This window comes from Plectropomus leopardus, chromosome 20 (assembly GCF_008729295.1).
Source record: "Plectropomus leopardus isolate mb chromosome 20, YSFRI_Pleo_2.0, whole genome shotgun sequence".
NCBI classification, from domain to species: Eukaryota; Metazoa; Chordata; class Actinopteri; order Perciformes; family Serranidae; genus Plectropomus; species Plectropomus leopardus.
In genome coordinates this window covers 23,432,397-23,455,143 of record NC_056482.1, presented here as the reverse complement: position 1 = coordinate 23,455,143, position 22,747 = coordinate 23,432,397, and the positions used below count along the sequence as shown (strand labels likewise).

The following is a 22,747-nucleotide window of genomic DNA, read 5'->3' as shown; positions in this document are numbered from 1 at the left end:
ATTGTCTTTGAGAATATTTAAAGGTGTTATATACAGTGTACAGTGAGCGGGTCATTATGGCGAAATAAATCCCCACACTGTGACGCCAACTTAATCTTCAGAATAAATGTTGGAATTGTATATTTCTGTGAACCACGAATATGGTACATTATTATGTAGCAGATACGTGGAAACCTTACGTAGACTCTTTATGTTTATTAATGTTTTAACAACCCGGTGGTTAACCTGTGTTTACATTTAGGCACAAGAACTACTTGGTTGTATTTGGGAAAAGATCATGTTTTGACTGAAAAAAAAACACTATTTTGGTAGCACAGTCCCAGCAGGAAATGTAGCAGTGTCTCAGTAAAAAAATAACCACATTTTATGGCAATATCCCGGCAAGAAATACCAACCACTTGAAACAACCACTTTTAGTTGCACTATCCCAATAGGAAACGTAACAATGTTTCAGTGAATCAACCACTCAGTTTTCATGGTACTTATCATAGTACTTTCCCAGTAGGAAACATAGCAATGTCTTGGTGAAAACCTCTGTTTATTTGTGGCACTTTTGCAGGAGGAAACGCAGCAATGTTTCAGTAAAAAAACAACCACTTTTTATGGCACTTTCCTAGCAAGACACAGCGATGTCTCAGTTAAAAATGATCACTTTAAATGGCACCATCCCGACAGGAAACTTAGTAATATAATGGCAAAAAACAAAGGCTTTTCAAGACATAATCACAGTGGGAAATGCCGTGATGTCGCAGTAAAAAACAACTGCTTTTCGTGGCACTGTCCAGCAAGAAACACAGCAATATCACAGTAACAAAACAAAAAACCACCTTTGTGACAAAATCCTGGCTGAAACACAGCAATATCTCTGTAAACAAAAAACACTTTTCATGTCATTATCCCAGCAGGAACTGCAGTGAAATCTTAGTTTAATGAAACAATATTTGATGGCACTCTCCCCAGTGAAAAAAAGTGACGGTCATTTAAAAAAACAACATGGTTTGTGGCACAAAAGCCACTGGAAACATCCCTAAAAGTATATACTACATCATTTTAAAGACATTGATATGAAAGTTGAGGCAGGTTTGTGGGGTTGATTAGCCTGTATGAATTAACTGCTACTACTACTACTGTAGTGATATACCACAGCCACTCCACAGAGGAAACTGTTGTTTCAGTCAAGTAATTGAATGCTTTTCGCCACAGCAAAGCACATTAACTTAGCTTTAGCCTTTAAGATGGTGAAGCATACCAAATTCACACTTTTTTTTTACATTTTTATTTGATCAGGATTTAATTCAAATTGAAATGACAGCCATCCCTCCTCCTCTGTTCCTGACAGCTTTCTGTTCAGTTCAGCTTACACACATGCCAACAATTCAAAGCCACATGTGTTGGTATGTAGTAAATGTGTCAGCATCCAAGTGTGTGTGGTTTTGCATGAAGATGACTGTTTGCGCAGATGAACACACACATTTACACACACACATACACACGGTGTCTAAGCTGACAGCGGAGATAAGCTGTTGACTGTCTGCAGATTTTTTCACCAAACCGTCCCTCTCATTCAGATGCCTCTGATGGGTTTTATTTGCCATTCTGCTTTCCCCTCAGGGAAGCGACATTTACATGTGTGTGTGTGTGTGTGTGTGTGTGTGTGCGTGTGTGTGTGTGTGTGTGTGTGTGTGTGTGTGTGTGTGTGTGTGTGTGTGTGTGTGTGTGTGTGTGTGTGTATGTGTATTTTGGTCTTTATTCTACCCATGTGTCTGTGTGTCTATTTGTGTTGTTTGGACCCATGGGTGACTGCTACCACTGCTGTGTAAAGCAGATTAGAGAACTGGGTGGGTTTGTGAGAATAACAACACTGGATTTTTCTGAACCACGCTCAAAGCCAGGTATACAGTCAACTGCATACCAATACATGGACATACACACACACATATATAGTGGAGACTGACACACAAACAAAGCTGCAGCTTGATTAACAATGTTGCTGTTGGATGATTCTGCAAAACCTCAGATTGCATTCATGAATTATGTTTTTTTAAGATTCAGTGCTTTTTATCAGATAATTCCTCTCAGTATAATTATACATGTCAGTTTGTTTGAGATATGGTTAGTTTAGGCAACTTAAACTATTTTTAAAAAGCCTAATTAAAGAGCCAACATTGATTATGTGTCAGATACTGATTATAAAAATGTAAGGCATCTGTGTTTCAGGCCATGTTCTAACAGACCAGATGAGATCAAATATGCACATACCGTTACATAGTGCTAAACTTACCACTGATGCTGCCCAAAAACTGTTGTTAAGTGATACTCAACTCACTAAACTCAATTTTAATGCTTTTCTGTGCACTCTGGAACCGTATTTAAATGAACAGAAGCAAAAAAAAAAAAAATCCCAGTGTGATTCAGTGGTTTGGGGACCAACCGGCAGGATGGGCTGCAAGTTGAATATTGCTGCTTTAGTTCCTCTAATGGCCACTTGAGGCTGGCTCCAAAAGTGTGTCAACCCCCATAGACCTCCATGTTAAAATGAGCAACTTTACAGCAGAAATGAACATAATAACAGCCTGGCATGAAGAAAAAAAAACAATTTTGGTCTCTATACCTAATTTCAAAATTCCAGGAAACCGTTGGGGGGGGGGGGGATTTTTTTTTAAACTCACCCATTTACATTTTATTAAAGCTTAAAGTTGTGAATCATTAACGGCATGGTTGCCCCTTGCTCCTCCAAATCTCCACCCTTTCGTCCAGTTATGGTCACTTCTGGCTCCAAAAAAGATCCAAAGACGACCTTTCATAATCAGCTATCTGTGGGCAGATCAGGGTTTTTTGTCATTGCAGTTTCTTCCACTGTTGTTGCAGTTTAACATCTGTACTCCTGTCATGCTCATCAGGAGTCATTTGTTGCTTCTCGTATAAAATAAATCAGAGTTTTATGTTCAGCCTAGCTGGGTGTGTTTGGTTTAGATTGTATATCATTTGTCTTTCAAGATGGTCACTGTGTCAGTTTAGTGATTATGGCAGCTGTAAATTCCTGCTGAGAGACTTCACGTAGAACTAATTACAGCTTGCAGTCTGTCAACAGGGACTTCAGGGTCAAACAGGGATACACCTCCAAGATCAGGAATATCAATAACTGCTGCAGATTTTTTTAAAAATATTTTTAATTCACACCTTGATCAGTGGAAAACGGTATTTTGCTCCAGTGTATGCTGAGTGTGTATCGTGGAAGTGACAAATAAACCTGATACGGATTGTGATTCACGCATATATAACTATGCAAGAGAAGGAGCGAAAATTGCAACACTCTTGTCTTTTCTTCAAAAAGTGTCACAGGATCAGTTGTTTTTCCACTATAACAAACTATGCAGGGCTGATTTTGCCCTGAAACCTCCGTTGATGTTTTTACCTTTGATCCCAGCAGTCAAACATGTTCCACGCCTCCTCCATACTGTTATTTTTCCCCACAACACATCAAAATCACACTACATCCTGCATTTGCACTGAGGGTTGGCAGTGGACATAAATCAAGTTCTGCAGAATTGCCTGATATGATTCCTGGGTGAGAAACACTTGCACACACACACACACACACACACACACACACACTCTGTGGATTTTAGCTATAGATAAACATGATCATAGATACACAGAGAGGCAGCGTGCTCTGACTGCAGAGCAGCGTCTGTGCATGTAAAAAGTCGATTGACCCCTGTGATAAATAAATTGTGTGTAAGTGCTCCCCATGCGGCTATACGAGGTAATTAAGCTGAATTGATGGGGCTTTTGGTTTCTGGTTTAGTGACAGAGTTAAATGAAGGGCAATGTTTCTGAATTCATCTCCTCTGCTCTGAAATCACTCACAGATCTGCCCCAAATTAACTCCTCTCCACCATGCCGGTGGGATTGAGCTGCCAAATCCTGCTTTGAACTCAGCTGATGGTTCTCTATCGATTTCACGGCATGTGTGTTTTTCTTTTTGTTCGTGGAAGAAGACATGATAGCTGTGTGTGTGTGTGTGTGTGTCTTATTTGCTTGTCTTCCTTATAAACTTCAAGATTGACAAGCAAACGCAAAGAGATATTGATGTCTTTCCTTTTTTTCCAGGAGACATGGAACATCCACCAAATCTAATTTGGCATTTGTTTGGGGACAAACACACATCTGTGTTTAACATCTGCTCACAAGCTTTCTGTCTCACACTTTAATCACTCTCTTCCCTCCCTCCCTCTCTGTTTTTCTGTCTCTTTCATCACTCTCCCCTGTTTCTCTTTCACCTCTGCACCTCACGTCCCTCCTCCTCCATTTCTTTCCTGCGTCTCTCAGAATGACAGCGTGGTGGAGAGTAATGAGGAGGATCCTCCGGAGAGTCTGAACACGCTGCTAACCGACATCTCTCTGGTGAGCCCGGCAGGCAGAGAAAGCCCCTGCTTTGGCCTGATAAAGATGGATACGACACAGGGGAGAAGTGAGAAAGGGTGGGAAGAAAATTGTATTTTTTTAAAAACGGGAAGAAGAGGTAGGGACAGATGGAGGTACTTGAGACGTAGCTACCCTGCAGGCTTTGTATTGTAGCCTGAGGTGGAGCGGAACAAGTGTTTCCACCAAATGAGAACAAGAGAAAGAAAGACAAGTAGAGCTTTGTAAAAGTAAGTGCCGGTGTAGCCTTTCTTCATCTTCTCTTTGTTGTAGGGAAAGTGGAGAGCAGAAACTGATCACTGTCGGACTCCTGGCAAGTCCAATTCCACTCCTACCTCTCCATCTTTGCAAGGAGAGAGAGCTTACGGTTGCACCTTAGGTTAAAAGAAAAGTTTCCGAAGCAACAAGAGATATCCAGAGGTCTCATCTGTTTACCCCCAACAGCAGGAGATAAGAGGGAGGTCAAGGAGAAAGCTTTTAGTCTGCACTTGCCAGCAGCTACCCGCCACTCAAATCATACTTTACTTTTCTTTTGTAAACTTTCTTTTATGTCTTTTTTTCCACACACTTTCAATCCACTCATGTTTCAGTGTTCATTCCACTGTTCAGTTTGTGTTTGAGTTACGTTGAAACACAGGATCGGGCTGGATTCGAACAACAAGCTGCGACGTGTTCAACCTGGTTTGTCTTCAAGTTGATTGTTATTGTCACTAAAGCTGTGGTGGTAAACTGGGTCTGTAATACACTTGTGTGGGTGGAAACGGGTGAGAGAAAATGAGCACTTGGCTTGAACTTTGCTTTTAATGTATTTCCTCTGCACAAATTCAGAATGCAACCAATGACTAAGAGGGTGAAGACAAATAAAAGAACAGCTAGAACAGTCGTAGATTCAGAAAATGACATAACTTTACTGTAATGCAGCCTTTAAAACCAGGAAAAGACAACACCTAGGATATCTTTTCTCATATCACGATATTGACATACTATCGATATATTACCCAGCTCCACTTTGGCTGTAAAATTACTTATTTAATCCCCTTTTGGATGTCAAATCTGCAGTTGTTTATCGTTTCTTAAAGGACTGTTTCCCTCAAATTACCAAAACTTATTTGCTCATAAACTGCTATTGGTATTTTGTTTTTGGTCCTCACAACATACAAAAATTACATTACGGGGCACCTGGTATAATAATAAGGCATTTGAACAGCCGTAATGGTGGAAGAGCGTCCGAGTTTAAGTTCCTTTGCAGATTAGTCCACGTATAATCCTGATTAAACTGATTTTGAGGCAGTTAGGATTTGAGCAGTAGCATAAATGTCTGACAGTGTTAATACACTAAATAGTTTTGCACCCTCTGGCATTTAATGTATGCAAACAAAAATTAGTACATTTTCAGAATCACTGCTGATCAGATTCATTGCATCAAATATTCTAGCTCCGTAATTCATGCAGTCTGGTCACATTTCATATCGTGGTGTATTGTTCCAGAAGACGTTTTTACACCCCTAATCAATGATGAATATATCCTCTCACTTTAGGACGACGTTCAGTCCGCCACAGCTGAATCCCCCCCCTCCTTCAAGCCTCCGCCCCCACCCGGGGTGCAGAGGCGCCCGACTAGACGAGATCAGCTCAACAAATGCCCCTCGTCCGAGTCCTCCCACTCAGGCTTGTACTTCACAGCCCCGACCTCTCACAACCACAGCAAAGAGCCAGGACACGCCCCCGCCCCGCCCTCACAACTCCACAAACGGGAGCACGCCAGGGACCCGTCTCGGGACTACGCGGTCATCAGAAAGAAAGACCCTTCGGTACCGTCCAAGAAAGAGCAGATAACCTCTGCTCAGTTGTCCATGGTCACACAGCACAACATCGGCCCTTTCCCCAGAGTCCAGTCCCCCGGCAGAACCACCAAACCTGCTGCCCCGTCCCCTTCGCCTCCACCTCCACCTCCGCTCCCTGCACCTCCTCCGCCCCCCTTGCTGCCCCTTAAACCACTGTCCATGTCCAAAGCCTCTCCCTCCTCTCCTGGCTCTAAACAGCAGTTTGTTACAGTGGAGGTTCACAGGCCCAACGCAGAGCCGGACGTCAACGAGGTGCGGCCGCTGCCCCAAGCTCGAGGTGAGGGACACAGAGCTCCAAATTAGTTTGTGTATGTGAATTAACATACCAGAAAAGGCAAGAAATTTATTTGAAATGTTAAAAAGGATGTTAAAGATATCACAGCCTTATGTTCGACAGCCAAATACTTCAAAATGTAATGTACTTTGTTCACACAAAATATAAAGTCGTTTAAGAAATATATACAATAAAAACAAGAGGTCAATTTAAATTTGTTTTAACATTCTTAGTAAATATAAAATATATTAAATCAGTCTTAAAACTAAGTCCAATTTTTTTCATAAGACTGTTTCACAGAGACCTTTTTTCAAAATTGATTCTGTAGTGCAAGATTTTCCTTAGTCACCAACTTAGTGTATTATAACAAAGATAGTCTCTATTCTAAATGTGTTCATGGACTCTAGCTGCATATACATAGGAACTTTGAACTGGAAAAAGTAGAATTTCTTACCTAAATTTTCCTTTGAAGTGTTTATGGTAATTATGACATATTCAGATTAGATACAGCATTTCTGATTAATTTACTGATACTGGGCAGACTCGAAGTCAATTTCTCAATTTGTCAGTTTCTGTGATACATAGAGGAATTATGCATTTTGAGTTATGAAGAGGATGTGTATTGTATAATCTCTCCAAATATGTGTTTACTTGGGCTTAATGTGGTAAAATGAGCAATTACCCAGAACACAGAGTACGATTGCTGTTTTATGCAAAACATCACTAATCTTAATGGGTTTTTAATCTTGTATTAAATCTTAAAATCTGATCTTTTTTAGGGCAAATCAAAAAATCTGGGTTGTTAAAGTTGAAGTAGAAGTTGTTTAAAACCAAAAAAGTGTTGGATTGCTTTCATATAATCCAGTTTGAAGGACACAAAGTAGATGGTGAGTTGAGATTTCCATCATCATGGCATGTGTCTTCCCCCCAGGTGGTGCCCTGTCTCAGCTGTCAGACAGCGGCCAGACCCTCAGCGAGGACAGCGGGGTGGACATAGCTGAGTCAGGACACATCAGCAAAGACAGCAGTCCCCATTCCTCACGCACACGCCACCCCGGAGACACCCAGGGGGGCGGGGGGGACAAACCCTCCAAACCGGTGAGGGGTTGATTCAGAGCAGCTGTGAGACAAACATGGATTGATGACTGGATTCATTGTTAAACTCTGAGGAATGAGAAATGTTTTCAGCTAGTTTAGGTGTGTGTGTGTGTGTGTGTGTGCGTGTGTGTGTGTGCACATGCTGTATTTCAGTCTTTGTGAGGACCAATTAAAGTGAGATTCTGGAAAGTTACAAATCAGTTGGAAACTGAGACCATTTTGGTTTAAATGAGGTCATTTTACAGAGTAAGAGTAAGGAAATGGGGACATTTTTAAAAAGTGAGTGGAATTTTTGAACATTTTTTGGAAAGCAAGGATATTTCATTGAGTCCTCACTCCTTCAAGGGGCTTTTTTAGAGTTAATGGGCCACTTGTTTTTAACCCTGTGAAACCTGGATCATCATCAGTTTTCTTATGCTGCATTCAGATGACTCTCAAAATCATTTAAGCTTCTTATATGTGAGCAAATTGGTTTGATTTCTTTCAAAAAGAAGATGTAAAAGGCAATCGTCAATTTGGGAAGAAATGTCCTGAAAAATGCCAGAAAGAGAGCAATGATTAGAAAATCATCAAAAAACTATGGAAATTTTTTTTAAAAATGGTTGGTTCTAATTATTATTATTATTTATATATATAAAATAATATTACAGGGAAAAAAGAAATATTTTATTCTATTTTATTATTAACATTTTTTAACCTTTTTGTCAGGTCATTCCCTTGTTTGTTTGTTTGTTTGTTTCTTTGGGGGGTTTTGGAAAATAGGTTGTTAAATCACTATGGGTCTTTACATGTAGGAAAGTACAGGTGTGTGTGTGTGTGTGTGTGTGTGTGTGTGTGTGTGTGTGTGTTCGTTCGTCCGTCAGCTGACAAACAAATCACTAATTGCAGGTTGATAAATGGTTGTACTTTATTACTAATCCTCCTCCTGAATCTGTTCTCGAAGCTAACCGTGATCTCTTCTCTCCTCCCTCTGTCTGCTCACACAGACTGTTTCCTTTGTTTCACTCATTTGTTTATTTCTCACTCACGCCATTCATTCAGTCACATGATCCATCATTTGTTTCATCGCTCACTGCAGTGTATCTCTGGTTCTTATTGATTGATGGAAGAAATAACAAGTAAGGATGGGAGTAGCCTAATTTTTTATGACAACAGGGCTGTTAGATTCAGTGTCTGTTTTAGATTAAGAATTATTAGGCAGGAAGTTTGAAGGCAACTTTGTATCATAAAAAGCTGCATTTTATTGCGTACAAGTAGAGCATTTATCGTCTGTTTACTCCTGAGTGTGTTGACAGAGACGGAGGATGTGCTCATAAAACCTCCCTAAATTAACTAAAATAAGACATTTATTTAAGCCTCGTTATCGTCTACTCCTCATTACATCAGTCAAAACACAACAGATTAACTGGTGCAGAACAGTGGGGATTGATGAGCAAGTGTGTAAAAGTTAAATATTGCAAGCTACTGATCATGTTTCAGAAAAGGCGTGGGAGAAGTTTGCCTTTCAGGCTTTCTGCCAGAAAATAATTTATTGGGTCAGGTTAGAAATAAATCCTTGTTTGGGTTAAAATGAATAGATAGGTCTCTACGCAAAATTGTCCCATGTACTGTGTTATTTAAAGAAAGTTCAGCCCCCTCTGCTGGCTGTTTCACTGGCCTCTGGAGCCTGTAGCTGAGTGTGTTTTTACTTATTTATTGGCCTTTTCTGACAAGCGAAAACATGCTTCTGGGATTCATTTGTCTATATTTCAAGATAAATGAGTCGGGTTTGTCTGTTGTCGTGGGTACTAAACTTGTTTTAACAAAAGGCATTTGGTTAACATTCAAGACCTACAGCTCAAATGAGGCTTTAGCAGCATGTCAGTGGTTTAGGGATGTGTTGTTATAAAAGCTGCAGTAGGTATTTTTTTTAAGCAAATGTGACAAGGTAGTATTTTTAACTGTCACCATATCCTAGCAATAATGCACAAAGCAGATAGTCTTTGAAAGAGGTAATTTTCCTCTTCCTCCTCATAGCCCAAATCACAAAAAAATACTGATCAGAGTCTCTAACACAGCTTTCAATAACTGCTCATGAAATTCGGACAAACTGCCAAACTAGGCCGCACTTATCAAACATGAATCATGAATTTTAAGAACATATTATAGTGTGCTGTTCAGCTAGAATTTGAGATAGTTTGCTCCGGCTGGTGGGAGGTGCCTAGTTTCAGCTCGACTGCTTCCAACATGGTGGCCTAGTACAAACTTTCTCACTTTACAGTTAAACAGTACAGTTAAGTATGATTCTGAAAACATTTGAAGTGAGAAATAGTCAATTCAGTAACCGAATAATGATTCATATTTCATCAGCGATGCTTAGTTTGACAGTTTGACTGCAGTTCATGAGCAGTAAAATACATCACTGTTAGCTGCTTTCTCTGAGAACGACTTGTAATTGCCCAAAGTCGGAGTCTAACTGCCTACCCCAGATTTTAGTGCTAACAAAATAATCAGCGATATATAAATGTTAATGTTTTTCTGTGTCTGTTGATGTATAAATAAGAAACTGATCGCTAACATGTTGGTTATGAACTCTAAACTTTTTTGGGTGTAAATGTGTGTCTGTTGGCTTGCTTTGGAATATTTCCAAAATAAGAAAATTTTGCAGCTTTAAAATGTTAATATCCTGTGCTGCATAAATAGTTGTTCTTAATTTATTTTTAGGGGCCATTTTGCCTTTATTTGTTAGAAAACAGTGGCAATCCAGAAGTTTGGGGTCAATTAAATTCCATTGAGGTCATAAAGTATCTTAAAAGGGCCCTCCTTAGGTTTTATTGGGGGCAGCTAGTCTGGACCTGGGGTGCCTTAATGGGAGATTTAACCCTTTGAAACCTGAGCAAAATGGCTTGGTTCCTTGCAAAACAACATGAAAATAACAAATTAACAAGAAATTATCCAAAATTAGCAAAAGGTTAAAGTAAAAGGTGGTTTTCAAAAAATCTTTTCCCTCTCACTTCTCTCTGAAAACCTATTTTCTTGTCCCCTTTTCATAATTTCTTGCAATTTGTGGGACATCTCTTGCCAAGTTGCTCAAGGCCTTTTTTCCTCATGTTTTCAAACGGAGAAATAAAAAGCATGAAATTAAACCAATTTGCTCAGGTTTCAAAGGTTTAAATGTCTTTGAAAAGCGTCTGAGGTCACCACAAGAAAACTGATATCGATTCAGTTTTCAAAGAGTTAAGGCAGTTTGTAATTGTGCCAATATGAGTGGCCATCAGGCGACCGAGATATTTGCCCGGTTTGCGTCTCCTGACAGTGCACCCCTTACAGAAAACATGAGGCACGGAGAGTTTCAGTGTATGACATGCAACAAATGAAGGTCCAGAATTAAAGTGGAAATGCTGTAGTTATATGTTATGCCTCTGAGCCACTTGATCACTGATATCTATCATAGAATATGGACGTATAATCCCAGGAGCATGTTTTTAGATTATAATACTGATGAAAGAAACCCCTCCAGGAAAAAGATCCCTTATTGGGTTTTAGAAGCTGGTGGAGGAGAAGCTTTATGAGAGCTGACTAGTTAATAAAAAACAATTGCAAAGATCCCTTGTTAAAAGTGAGTAAAATAGTTTTTAAATGGTTATATCTTCTGTCCTCGGACTTGTGAAGCTGTTAAACCTGATTGCACATTCATGAATATGCGGCTAGGATTGAGTATGTACATGTTAATAGAGTCATGGCCTTTATGAATGTGTAAATCCATTGAGAGGCCTCTTGAGCGTGTGTGCTCAGACAAAACAAAGCTCTTCCTTTGATAAACAAAGGCGGAAACATATATTTATGCACAGTGGCACAAAGGGAGGTTGTGTAATGTTATAAATAGGTTTATAAATATGCATAAGTGATGTTTTTTTTATTTTATAACTTGTGCTCCTCTCTCTTTTACTGTAGCCGGGGCTGTTGGAGCCCACCTCGACACTAGTGAGGGTGGCAAAGAGTGCCAGCACTCTGGGCATCGCCATTGAAGGTGGAGCCAACACTCGCCAGCCGCTGCCACGGATTGTCACAATACAGGTGAGTCAGGAGGAATACAAAATGATGTTTAAAGTAGTACCTGCATGAGCTCGCTTCTACATAACCATTTAAACCTAAGCCAATTACCTTGATTTCTTTCCAAATTATGGGAAAACGGCAATAAGCAACTTAAGAAGAAATGACCGAAAAATGTGCACATAAAATAAAAAATGAATAGAATAAAAAGTACAAAACAATACCTAAAAATGTTAAAACAAATTTTGTAAAAACATTAAATATATAATTATGGCAATATCCGTGTCGTTGTATAAAGCAGACATTCATGATATATAAATACTGTGGAAGTATTTAAACGCTCAATCCAAAGAAAAATGCACACAGTATGTACGTTTAAACAAGCCGTTAAGACTTCTGTGAAGTTGTGATGCCACAACTATACTTTGTAGACTGTTTTAAACTCTAAATGTGTCCCTTTGTCTTTGCTGTTGGAAGTGTTGCAGTATTTATCAGTCCCTCCAGGATGTTGTTTGTTGTTGCAAACACAACACAAATTCAGCGTATTACCATGCATTCTGCACAGCCATGCAATTTAGTCTGATCACTGCAACTTTACTGCAAGTTTGACTATTTAAAAGAGCTACTCATAGCATATTGATTCGCTCAACCCCTCCAAAATCCCACTCTCTCTGTTCATCGTGAGACTGTGGCTGCAGGAGAGTGAGTTATGTGGACAGTCACACACACATTGACAAGGCTGACGCAGTCTGTGGTTATTAACATGTTAACAGAGAGTTTTAAACCATTTGCTAGCAGGGCAGAGAGAGCAGGAGGAGTGTGGTTCATGGATACCATCCGTCAGCGCTGTGCTGAACGGCAGCAACAGATGATCGTCGGCGATCCTGCCATCAAACATAGATTCTAACTCTGTGGTACACTGAATGCACTGAATACTGAATGAATGCTCATAATAGCAGGCTGAGTCAGAGACAGCATAGCAACTACAGTATTTCTGCAATTTTCTCTTGCCCCCACAATTTGATTACAAACAAATCTCCTACAAACATTCCAACATGCATTGCAGTTTTCAAGAAAAGCTGCCTTAAAATCAGGCATTTCAGGTTACAGCAACCCCACAAACAACCACAAACTTCTGGAGGGACAGAAATGTGAACAACATTAGCTGACAGGAAGTTAACATTGACCTAAGGAGGACAGAGAGGGGATGACATGAAGCAAAAGACTGAAGCCGGAATCAAACCCACAGTTGCAGCGGTGAGGATGTAGCCTCTACCAACTCAGCTACTGAGTGCCCCAATGAAAAAGTCTTTAAAGATAAAAAGTGTTGCTATAGTGCCTTAACAGTCATTTCCCCAGCTGCAATGATGGTGCAGAGACCCTGAAAATGCGGACGACTCTGAAACACTGACAAATCAGAGCTTAATCGGGGCTTAAAGAGACAGGCGCTAAAACGGAGCATTTCGGTGAGAGCCTCAATCACGGTGATGGTGTTAGTAAAAAAAAATGTGTTTTGAACATGAAAGTATGTAAAACATGTTCTAGTAGAAAGCCCAAATATAAGTATGAATCTGAAAAATTAGCACATTATGGGACCTTTAACATGCAGTCAGCTCTGTTTTCTCCTCATCCTGTCAGCTGTGTTTATTATATCATCGGTGCCTCCTTTCATTCTCTGCGTTGGTACCACGCGCCCACTTTCCAGATGGGATTTGATGTCCTTCAAGGTATTTGGATTCACACTGCTGCTGAACTCACACTGAGATTCCGGCTAATCTTGTCCTCGTTGGGGCTCACAGAGAGATGATTCTAACATTAATGGCATTTATGAAAAGGCTTGACTGCCTTGACACTCAATTCACTGCAATTGCTTTTTCAGTCTGAGGCAGTTGGTATGACGCTGATGTTTGGCAATAATAGCAGCATTACCTAAGGGGGATTATAGAGTAGCTTTTATATCAAAGCTAATGGCTTTAACGCAGATATGTTTATGTTTATGGTTAGCCTGAATAGAATCACACATGTTAAAGCAAAAGATTTTACATTTGTACGTAAAAAATACTGGATATCCAGATCTGACTATACCGAGTGAAATCCAGAAATTGACAAGGTGACTCCCCTCTGAGGAAAGCTATTACTGTGACTGGATGTGCATGTATCTGTCTGCCATGGTAATTTGCAAGTCAACAAAGCCTTGCATAAGCTCAGGACTATCTGTAGCACTAATCATTTCCTAACCACAAGAAGCCAGGGAGTTACAATTTAGAGATCAGAGCAGCTACAGACTCCAGTCCACACCCCGCTCAAAGCTGCCTGTCAGCCTCCCACTCCACAGAGGTGGTGATTGAAATAAAAAAAGGTTGCTGATTGCAAGGGGAGGGATAAAAGGATTGGAAATCAGCACATTCAAAATCAAAGAGTGCACTGGAAGAAAGGGCAGCAAGTGTGAGTGAAGGATGCAAAAAAAAGTGAGAGCAGTGTTAATAGGGAGGAGAGGGACGAGGAGGATTTGTACAGGTGAGGAAGTGGAGGTGAGGTGTTGTTGGTGGGGGCAGTGTTTGGGTGTTCGGTGGCTGTGTAGGTGGTGGAGAGTTTGTTGTTGGGAAGACTGCATTAAGACCAAGTAAACACAGCCTGTTCGCCAGAAGAAAAAGCTGGCATTTTACATGTCTGTAAACCTCGGATACATTACATTAGCACGTTACGTATCACATCAGCTTTGCAAAAGTGACATTGTATATATGTTGACTATGTTATCAGGAGGTAAAGGGGATTGCTGATGGCGTTGCACCGCGCTGATGGCGTCGCCTGGCAAGCTGTAAACCACTGTTTGAACCCAACAAACAACAAAAGTGGTGTTTTTTTAAGGAGTCATCCCTGTATCTTCTAGCAGCTTTTTAAGCCACCAGATATGAGTGTTTTTTAGCAATCCGTCACTACGTTTCCAGTTTCACAAAAAGCAGCTGTTTATAAGGGAGACGTTGTGTTTCCTGCTGTAATACAGCCATGAAAAGCAGTTGTTTTTACCAAGACATTTTTGCATTTCCTCACAGATAATGCCACAACAGTTGTTTTTTTACCAAGACAAAATTGTGTTTCATGAGGCTTTTTAGCCACCAAAACCAGGTATTTTAAACACATTCTCACTCCTAACTTGTCAAATACCGAAGCTAGGTCGGTGGCCCAACACGTCAAAATGTGACCTGCTAGGTACCCTTCCAGCGTCAGGGGCGGTGTGTCAATGTACCCTCCTAACGTGCATTCTTTTCAAAATAAATTTATTTATACATTGGGCTGAAAAACTGATGTGTTTTTGTTTCCAAGCTGCAGTTGTTCCCATCAGTTCTCAAGACACAAATCCCTCAACAAATGCCAGAAGATAGGATTTTGGGTTCTCTTGTTGTATTTATCTGATATGTGTGTTTGTGTTTTTGTCTCCTGAAGCGAGAAACACAGCTTGGCTGTTTTTATTTCAGAGCTGCTTCATTGCTACATGTTCCATAACTGTTAAGCATCAGCTCTTCGGTACTCTTCGGCAAATACATAACAATGTAAGTGAATCGTAGTGGTCAAATATAGCCTCAGTTAAAGAGATAAACAGCTTGAGGTTCTTGTATGTTTAAAAAAAAGCATCCTGTTAATCACAATAATTATAATAAAGCAATGAAACTACCGATAGATAAGAGAAAACTGTCACTTTTCATGAAACGCTGCAGCTGTGAGTACATTCAGCTGATTTCCTTACTGTTGTGAAAGTCAGGGAAACCTCCCATCAGCTCGGGATATTCTGTGACATATGCACACAGAGCATGAAAGTTACGCTCAAGATGAAGCCACTGAAATGGTTTGACCCATAACTACTTCCTCTCAACCTCACAGACACTCGAGTGAGAGACGAATGAAAATAGAAAGGCAGCTAATTGCATTGGATTATAGCGGAGGAAATTGGTGCTTTCTCACTGTGGTATGGCAAGGTCCAGTGAAGCTGCCCGAAACAAGGTAAAAATTTATTTCATCAGCTCATTCGAACAGAGTTACAGTCCATTTAAACCAATCAGGCGAATAGATTGAAATTTTAATCAGGTTCAAATTATTGCTAAGTCTCTAATTAGCGCTCCATTTTTTTGGAATCGCATAGATTTCATCCATCCTTTGGTTTGCTGAGGTGCAAACACCATCGATCAAAAGTGAGACAAAGCCACATGACACCACTGCTGCTTCCCCGAACAATAGAACTGTATACCCTCACAGTTATTAAGAGTCATTAATAACATGGTGGCCTCGAGGTCACTTGTTACAGAAACAGGGGAGGACTTTCTACATGTTCAGTTTCAAAGGCGGAGTATTGAGCTGTGAAAACTTTGCCAGCTGGGGAAAGCTAACTCAATGTTATTAGGCCCTTGAGCAAGGCATACAACCTCAGGACCGAGCATCAGAATGATACATTTGCTTTAAAAAATCCCATTAATTTAGTTTCTGGTTATCCGATGGGCATCGGTTTTATCCTGGGGACAGATCACATCAAAGCCAGCGCCCTGTGTGATATCATTTCTCTGCAGTATAGGATGTAAGTGCAGCCGAGTCGTGATACAGCAAACCTCTCGCTTCTGTATTTCCTATCTCTCTGGGCACAAGGGCCCTCGCCTCAAGTCACCTCAATCATGGCTGCTGAGGATGAAGTGCAGATGAGTAAGCTGCTGCTGGCCGGCCGAACGTTATCAGTCCCCATCACCCCTCCAGAAGCGACAGGCCGTTATCACTGCCATCTTCCGATCATGACGACCGCTCAGCCAGCTCGGGGTAATTGTTGTAGGCTCAGTGATGATGCGGTCCTGATTTGAAAGGCACTGCTGGTGTTTTCAGCCATCGAGGCTGCACGTAATGAGGTCAGCTGTTAGAGGCGGCAGGAGAACATGGAAGTGACAAGAAGACATCAGTCTTACTTGATGTGCTTTTAAAAAACAACTAGACCACAAGAATGTGGAACTTGTGATTTATTTTTCATTTTTTTAATAAAGCAGCATTAGAGTATTTTCATTTCTGGTTGTTTCTGGCAGAAGAACTCCCCAACAAGATGACAAACACACTGCTCTGACATTTCATCATAATGCCTCTGTACCGACAATGGCCGTAGCCAGAGGCATTAGGTTTCCAGGTTGTCTGTCAGTAAACCTGTACGTACATCCCATTGAAGTGATCGCATTATCTTAAGAACGCCTTAGGGTGATTTCTTCAGCTTCAGCAGAAACGTCCCCTTTGGCTCAACAATGAACTTATTCGATTTTTGTGGTCAAAGGACAAGGTCACTGTGACTGTGTCCGCCTTAGATGTCCGTCTCGTGTTTTAACACTCCTCAGGATGAGACGGACGGTAATTAGTGACAGCCTGTTCTTGCATCTTGCTGGTCAAGGAGATGAAATTACCGTGTGTACCTGGGTGTTGTATTCCCACCGATGCTCAGAGTCTGAGGCGATAAAATCCATGTCTACTGCAGAGTTATTTGGCCCGGGTGTGAATGCTGATCTTACGCATTCTCATTGCATTAAAAAGCCAGATGTCAGCAGTTTTTTTGTGCAGTGGGAATGAGGTTATACTGAATTGGTGACACTAATCTTGAAAACTGTGCTGATTGTATTAATCGTCTGTGCTGCCGGGTTGAAGATGTGTGTGAATCATCCTAGTTTTCCCAGACATGGATGTAAACTGGAAGAGAACCTTAGCTGGTGCTCCGAGGCATAATACTGCAGTAATTCCAGTTTTTATATAAAGTTGCTATTGCTGACATGTTAGCAAACAAACCTCCAGCAGCTACAGAGCAACATTATCATTTGGAGTTGGGTTTTGTTTACCTGATCACTGTAAGTCCAATATAAACTCTCCTGTCTTGTCATCACACACTGCTTACTGTTTTTCAGGTCTTTCACCAGCCAGTCACTAACTGTGTCCGTCTGCTGTTTGGTGCTGGGCAGGTAGTGTACAGCAGGTTTATCGGCTGCAGTATGTTTCAGGTTTAAGGAGAGAGTTGACTGGGAAATCGCTAAAACCGCCCACATTCTTTTTATCTGAGTGACTTCTGCTGTTGCTTGTTAGTGTGGGTAGTAGGCTGAGAAGAAAGTGGTCGGTTCAGGGTGGCACAGCCAATCACGAGGCAATCATGAACACGGAGCCGTGCTCAATCAGCTGATCCACCGTCTGCCATGTTGCCTAAGTTGCAATTGCACTGTTACAAAAGGTATGCAGAGGCCATTACATTTTACCTCTTAACATAAAGACCACACCACTTCTTGCACAGGCACTTAATGCTGTTAATGGACGTCCAAATTGAATGTGTAATGAAAGTAATTTAGACGAAAACTGGTCAGGGCAGGCTTGACTCTGACTGTAAATGTGGAGGCTGCTGGTGATTTCCACTTCAGACCGGAGAGAGAACAGCAGCCACGACGCCATCACTCATATCTGTCCTCTGCATGTGACCTCAGAGGAGAAGCAGATAAGATGAACAAATGTGACTTTTTGTTCTGGTTTGCTTCGGAAAAACAAAAGGCAACCCTGTCTCCTTGAAATTATGTATATATTTCACTTAGAGTTACAATGAGGTGACATTGAAATCGCTGCCTGGATTATGCTCAGAGACAATGTTTCTTTTACTAAGTGAAAAATCACATTTATGGTTTCACAAAGAGGAGATCTGGGTGAATGGCAGACATAAAAGTGCAGGAGTGTGCAATCCAGTTCTCAGGAAATGTTTGCATTGCACATTTCTGCAAGACACAGGTGCATAACATTTGTATGTATATACCAGATATGTTGAACTTTAAATGTCAGCAACACTGTGACAGAAAACAAATTAAATATGTTGTCAGTGAACACTGTGCCAATCCTTGCACTATCAGCATTTTTGCCATTTGCCAGGTATGTTAATTAGCGACATCTCCTCATAATATTCACACGAAACGGAATTCGCTCAACGTTACCTTTCCCTCAAAAACATACTTGCCGTTTTAAATTAGTTGTAGGTTAACGTAATTTCTAGGAGACGAGGCTGCAGAAGTGGCATCAAGTATGCTGAGGATTAACTTTGTGGAAAGAGCTTTTAAGAGGAGAGAGAGGCTTCACATGCTTACCTCACACCAAAGCTATTCACCTCTGTTCAGCAGTCAGACAAGTATGCTGAAGTTTTCCTGATACTTGTGGGATTTGTTAGGTCTGCAGTTTATTTGGGGCATGTCATCTGATTTCACTGCCAAAAAGTTGAGACTTTGTCAAGAATTTAGACCTGTGTGTTTTGTTTTTTTATGCAGTCCTGTGCATGTCTCCAGGTGTCAATAACAGGCAGCATTCTTCTGTTCATATATGAGATTTGTGAGGATGTAACTGCAAGAGGGAAGTGTTGCCAGTCAGGAGAAAATACTTCATTTTGTTGATCACACACTTCTCTCTGAAAGCACGAGGCTGCAGACGTTTACTGCTGAGCCTCCACTGTTTGCTCCGAGGGCCAGACTGCAGGAGTGTGTGTGTGTGTGTGTGTATTTATTTGTGTGTGCAGCTCTGAATGTGTTTTTCTGTTAAAAGGGCGACTCTATTTCTATGTGCTAATGAAGTCCCTGTCACATTTATGGCATGATGTTTAAATTCCAGCCTGGGTACTGAGAGGACTTCGTTTACTTTGGTGTAATAGAACAAAAGGAAGGATCGGAGACTCTCGTAAAAGTCTTTTCAGGGCCTCTGAGCTGCAGGAATAAGTGGACTTCTTTTTGACAGGAATGTTTTTGGATGTAATGATCATTTTTACCTCGGAGATTTTGGCCATGATGATTTCATCCAAGTATAAACAATACTTTCTAGGTGAAATGTGCTGACCCATCAGGCTCCTGCCTGTATGAAAAATATTCTGTCTGCTGCAAAGTAAAGCAGATTTTCCCTGTTTGAATGAGCTACAACTATATTTCTTCAACCAAACAAAGACGGCAACAAGAAATGACATTTGTCCCTTTTATTACATCACATATATTGAATTTTTCATGCTTTCTCAAATTATATTGTGTTTATATATTCCTGGTGTTGTACAAGAAGAGGAAGGAGATGTTTTGTGTTTTTTTGTTTATGAATTAGATTGGTTAGGGCTGCTAGGTTTGCTTTTTTTATTAGGGATGACATTTTTGTACATCAGTCATTACAGTAGATTTACTGGGCTTCAGGCAAGAGCATTTTTGTACTCTCGCCTCTACTTTCTTCAATATTCTGAGTCAGATTTTGCTAATTGCTCATTTCAACTTGACAAATGCCACCTGTTCCTAAGTAGATGCTCATTTGTGAAATGACATCATTCATACAAACAACGCCCCCGACCTGCAATCTGCCTGTTCTGCTCAATTTGTGGGAAATTTTCATTCACAAAAATATCACTCGAGAATGAAAAGAACTACATGCTGCAGGTTCAGCTGTCAAAACTCATTAGGTGAAAACGTAACAGATTAAAGCCAGATTTGTGGTGGGCTGCTCAACACTTTTGATGACTGCAGCTTGACAGAAAAAAAGCATCGCTGGACAATTTCAAGTTACACCCCTGGAGGGCATAAATTAAAATTAAAGTTCAGTTTCTGTTGAGCAACAACTAAAAAGTGTCCTACCACGTATCAGGCTTTACGGGGCTTCACAGCTAATCGGTTTGATCTATTTTTAAAAAGAAGGTATGGCTCACTTGTGCAGTTTGTTTGTAGTGTTAAAGATATACCACAAAGGGTTTTCAGAAAAAACAGGATACGGACTAACAAAGAAGTAATTCCTCTTAATCATCACTGACTCACTAGAAGTGTGTGGCAGTGTATTTTGCTGCACAGAATCTGCCCTCAGCCTGTACTTCCTTACTTTCCTAAATCAACCTGAAACATGCTCTCATGCCAACTCGTCACATGGTGCCGCTCTGTTGTCAGTTGCCTTCCGCGTCTACCAACAATGTTTGAGGTATCCTTCCGCGTCCGCTGTTCATGCTCTGGGATCCCGCAACCATGATGTCAACAAATGCACATGATGGGACGATGCTGCAAAGTCTTTATGTTTACACAACAGTACAAAGCAACCTGACACTGTCCTGCAGCATTTTATGCACACACAACCAGTTCTGTCCGGCCGTGGCACAAAGACTCAGCTGGTGTCGTCCAGCCGCCTCCTGTCGTATGATAACGTGTCAGGTTCTGTCCGAGTTCATTCTCATCTGATGCCATCCAGCTGCATTCCAGGGAGACACTGAAGGAGGCTTTTAGTGTCACGCTCATACGCAGAAAGCCCTGACGGAGTGGACATATTTGACAAGCTTGGAGTGAGAATGGCCTGGAGAGATATAAATCTAGCTAGACAAAATGCCAAACGAGAGTGAATCTGGGGAAAGCTTTTACTTTCACTTACACTGGCGAGCTTGTGTACAAACAGTAATCGATAGTCTTGTATAGTACACCTTTAAAGTAAAACCCACTAACACTGTGATTGCAGCAGAAATGCACAAGCTAAACTACTATTTAAATCATTGACTGATTATGAACTCAGATCTCCTGATCTACAACATGAGATCAATCAGCAAGATCAGCAAGTTACAGTGTGTACAAGATCATTTGTCAGCCATAATAACAAAAATGCATCATCATGTAGGTGCAGAATTTTTCCCTTATGTGTTGAGCTTCTGCCTTGCTTTGTATTCTTTGGCAGCTCCCCATTACAAGTGAGAAAAAGAGGGACACAACACAAAAACTATGCCACAACACGAAATCTATTTGTCTATTTTCTGTCTGTTTGTCACTATTTATGATACACGAGATCCATTCGCAGTCTTGACTCGTTATCAGTCATTTCTTTGTGACATCAGACAAGATTAACAAACACACAAAGCTAAAAAGTGCATTACGACTTGCACCAGGATTAGTTTTCGGTCTGCTGATAATGAAAGATTAGGTCGCCAAAACCATCAGTCATTGAGTTACCTGTCAGTCCATTCCACCTCATGTTTACAGCTCACAGTTGTTTTTGTAATATGTCAGTGTGAACACAAACTAGAGCAGAGCAGTTATTTCTTTTTCCCCTTGGTCAGAGCCACAAAAACCAAAGTAAAGGTGTTAGAGCAGCCATAAACTCCTTATTTATTTAGAGGAAGGCATTCTGATTCTTTTCACACTTAAGAGCAGTGGAGGACTATTTTTCATAATCTATACAACCACCTGTGAATTTTGTTTGTGTCTAAAAGTGAAGTTTCTAAAAGTGATTTTTCTTAAATTACTTGTATGTGCAGCTAGTTGTTGTTTTTTTCCTAGGAAGCCTTGTGTAACACCTTGGCCAAGGGACTACAGATAATTCTGGCATTTTTTTATACCTTCTGTATATATTAATTTGCACTGTCCCTTTTTAGATAAACTAACCTTAAAATTTGTATTCTCTCTCTGTCTGTCTGTTTCTCTCTCTCGCTCTCTCAGAGGGGCGGTTCGGCTCATAACTGCGGCCTGTTGAAGGTAGGTCAAGTGATCCTGGAGGTAAATGGCGTTACCATGAGGGGCCGCGAGCACAGGGACGCCGCACGCCTCATCGCTGAGGCCTTTAAGACCAAAGAGAGGGACTACGTGGACTTCCTGGTGACCGACTTCAACGTGGCGCTATAGCTGAGAGGAGGAGGAGGAGTGCGGATGATGACGATGGGGGCAGCGCGAAGTGATGAAGAGTTCGAGGACAGCGTGAGAAGGAGAAATTGTCTATTGTTTTAAATGGCACAACTCTTTTAAATAGACATAAACGAACCACCAACTGATCTCTGAGCCCTTCAAAAACCCATCCTGGATACATGATACTCAAATTTACAAGGTATTACTTCCGCCGTGGACTTCGTTCAGGATCCTCCTCAACGTGTTACCTCCCCACTGTGAGACCTTATGCACTAAAAAAAAAGTAGTGAAACCTATACATTTTCTTTGTTCTCTCAGTGTTAAAACTTGTGGAGTTTAAACCATTTCAATCCATCAGGAACTTCTCATAGCACTCCCGCGTCCACCGGTCAGTTATTTTAATTTATTTTCTGCTTCTACTTGAGAGAAAA

The 22,747-nt window shown here is 40.9% G+C and overlaps 1 protein-coding gene across 1 annotated transcript in view; it reads left to right on the top strand.

Annotated features, from left to right (window-relative positions):
• The window catches only part of whrna (whirlin a), a 165,291-nt gene extending 142,544 nt beyond the window's left edge, over nucleotides 1-22,747 (top strand). The window contains exons 8-12 of the mRNA XM_042509509.1: nucleotides 4,333-4,407; nucleotides 5,964-6,546; nucleotides 7,475-7,641; nucleotides 11,575-11,697; nucleotides 22,134-22,747. Of these exons, the coding sequence (XP_042365443.1) occupies nucleotides 4,333-4,407; nucleotides 5,964-6,546; nucleotides 7,475-7,641; nucleotides 11,575-11,697; nucleotides 22,134-22,316 (1,131 nt within the window). The 3' untranslated portion in view covers nucleotides 22,317-22,747. The remainder of the gene's footprint in view (nucleotides 1-4,332; nucleotides 4,408-5,963; nucleotides 6,547-7,474; nucleotides 7,642-11,574; nucleotides 11,698-22,133) is intronic.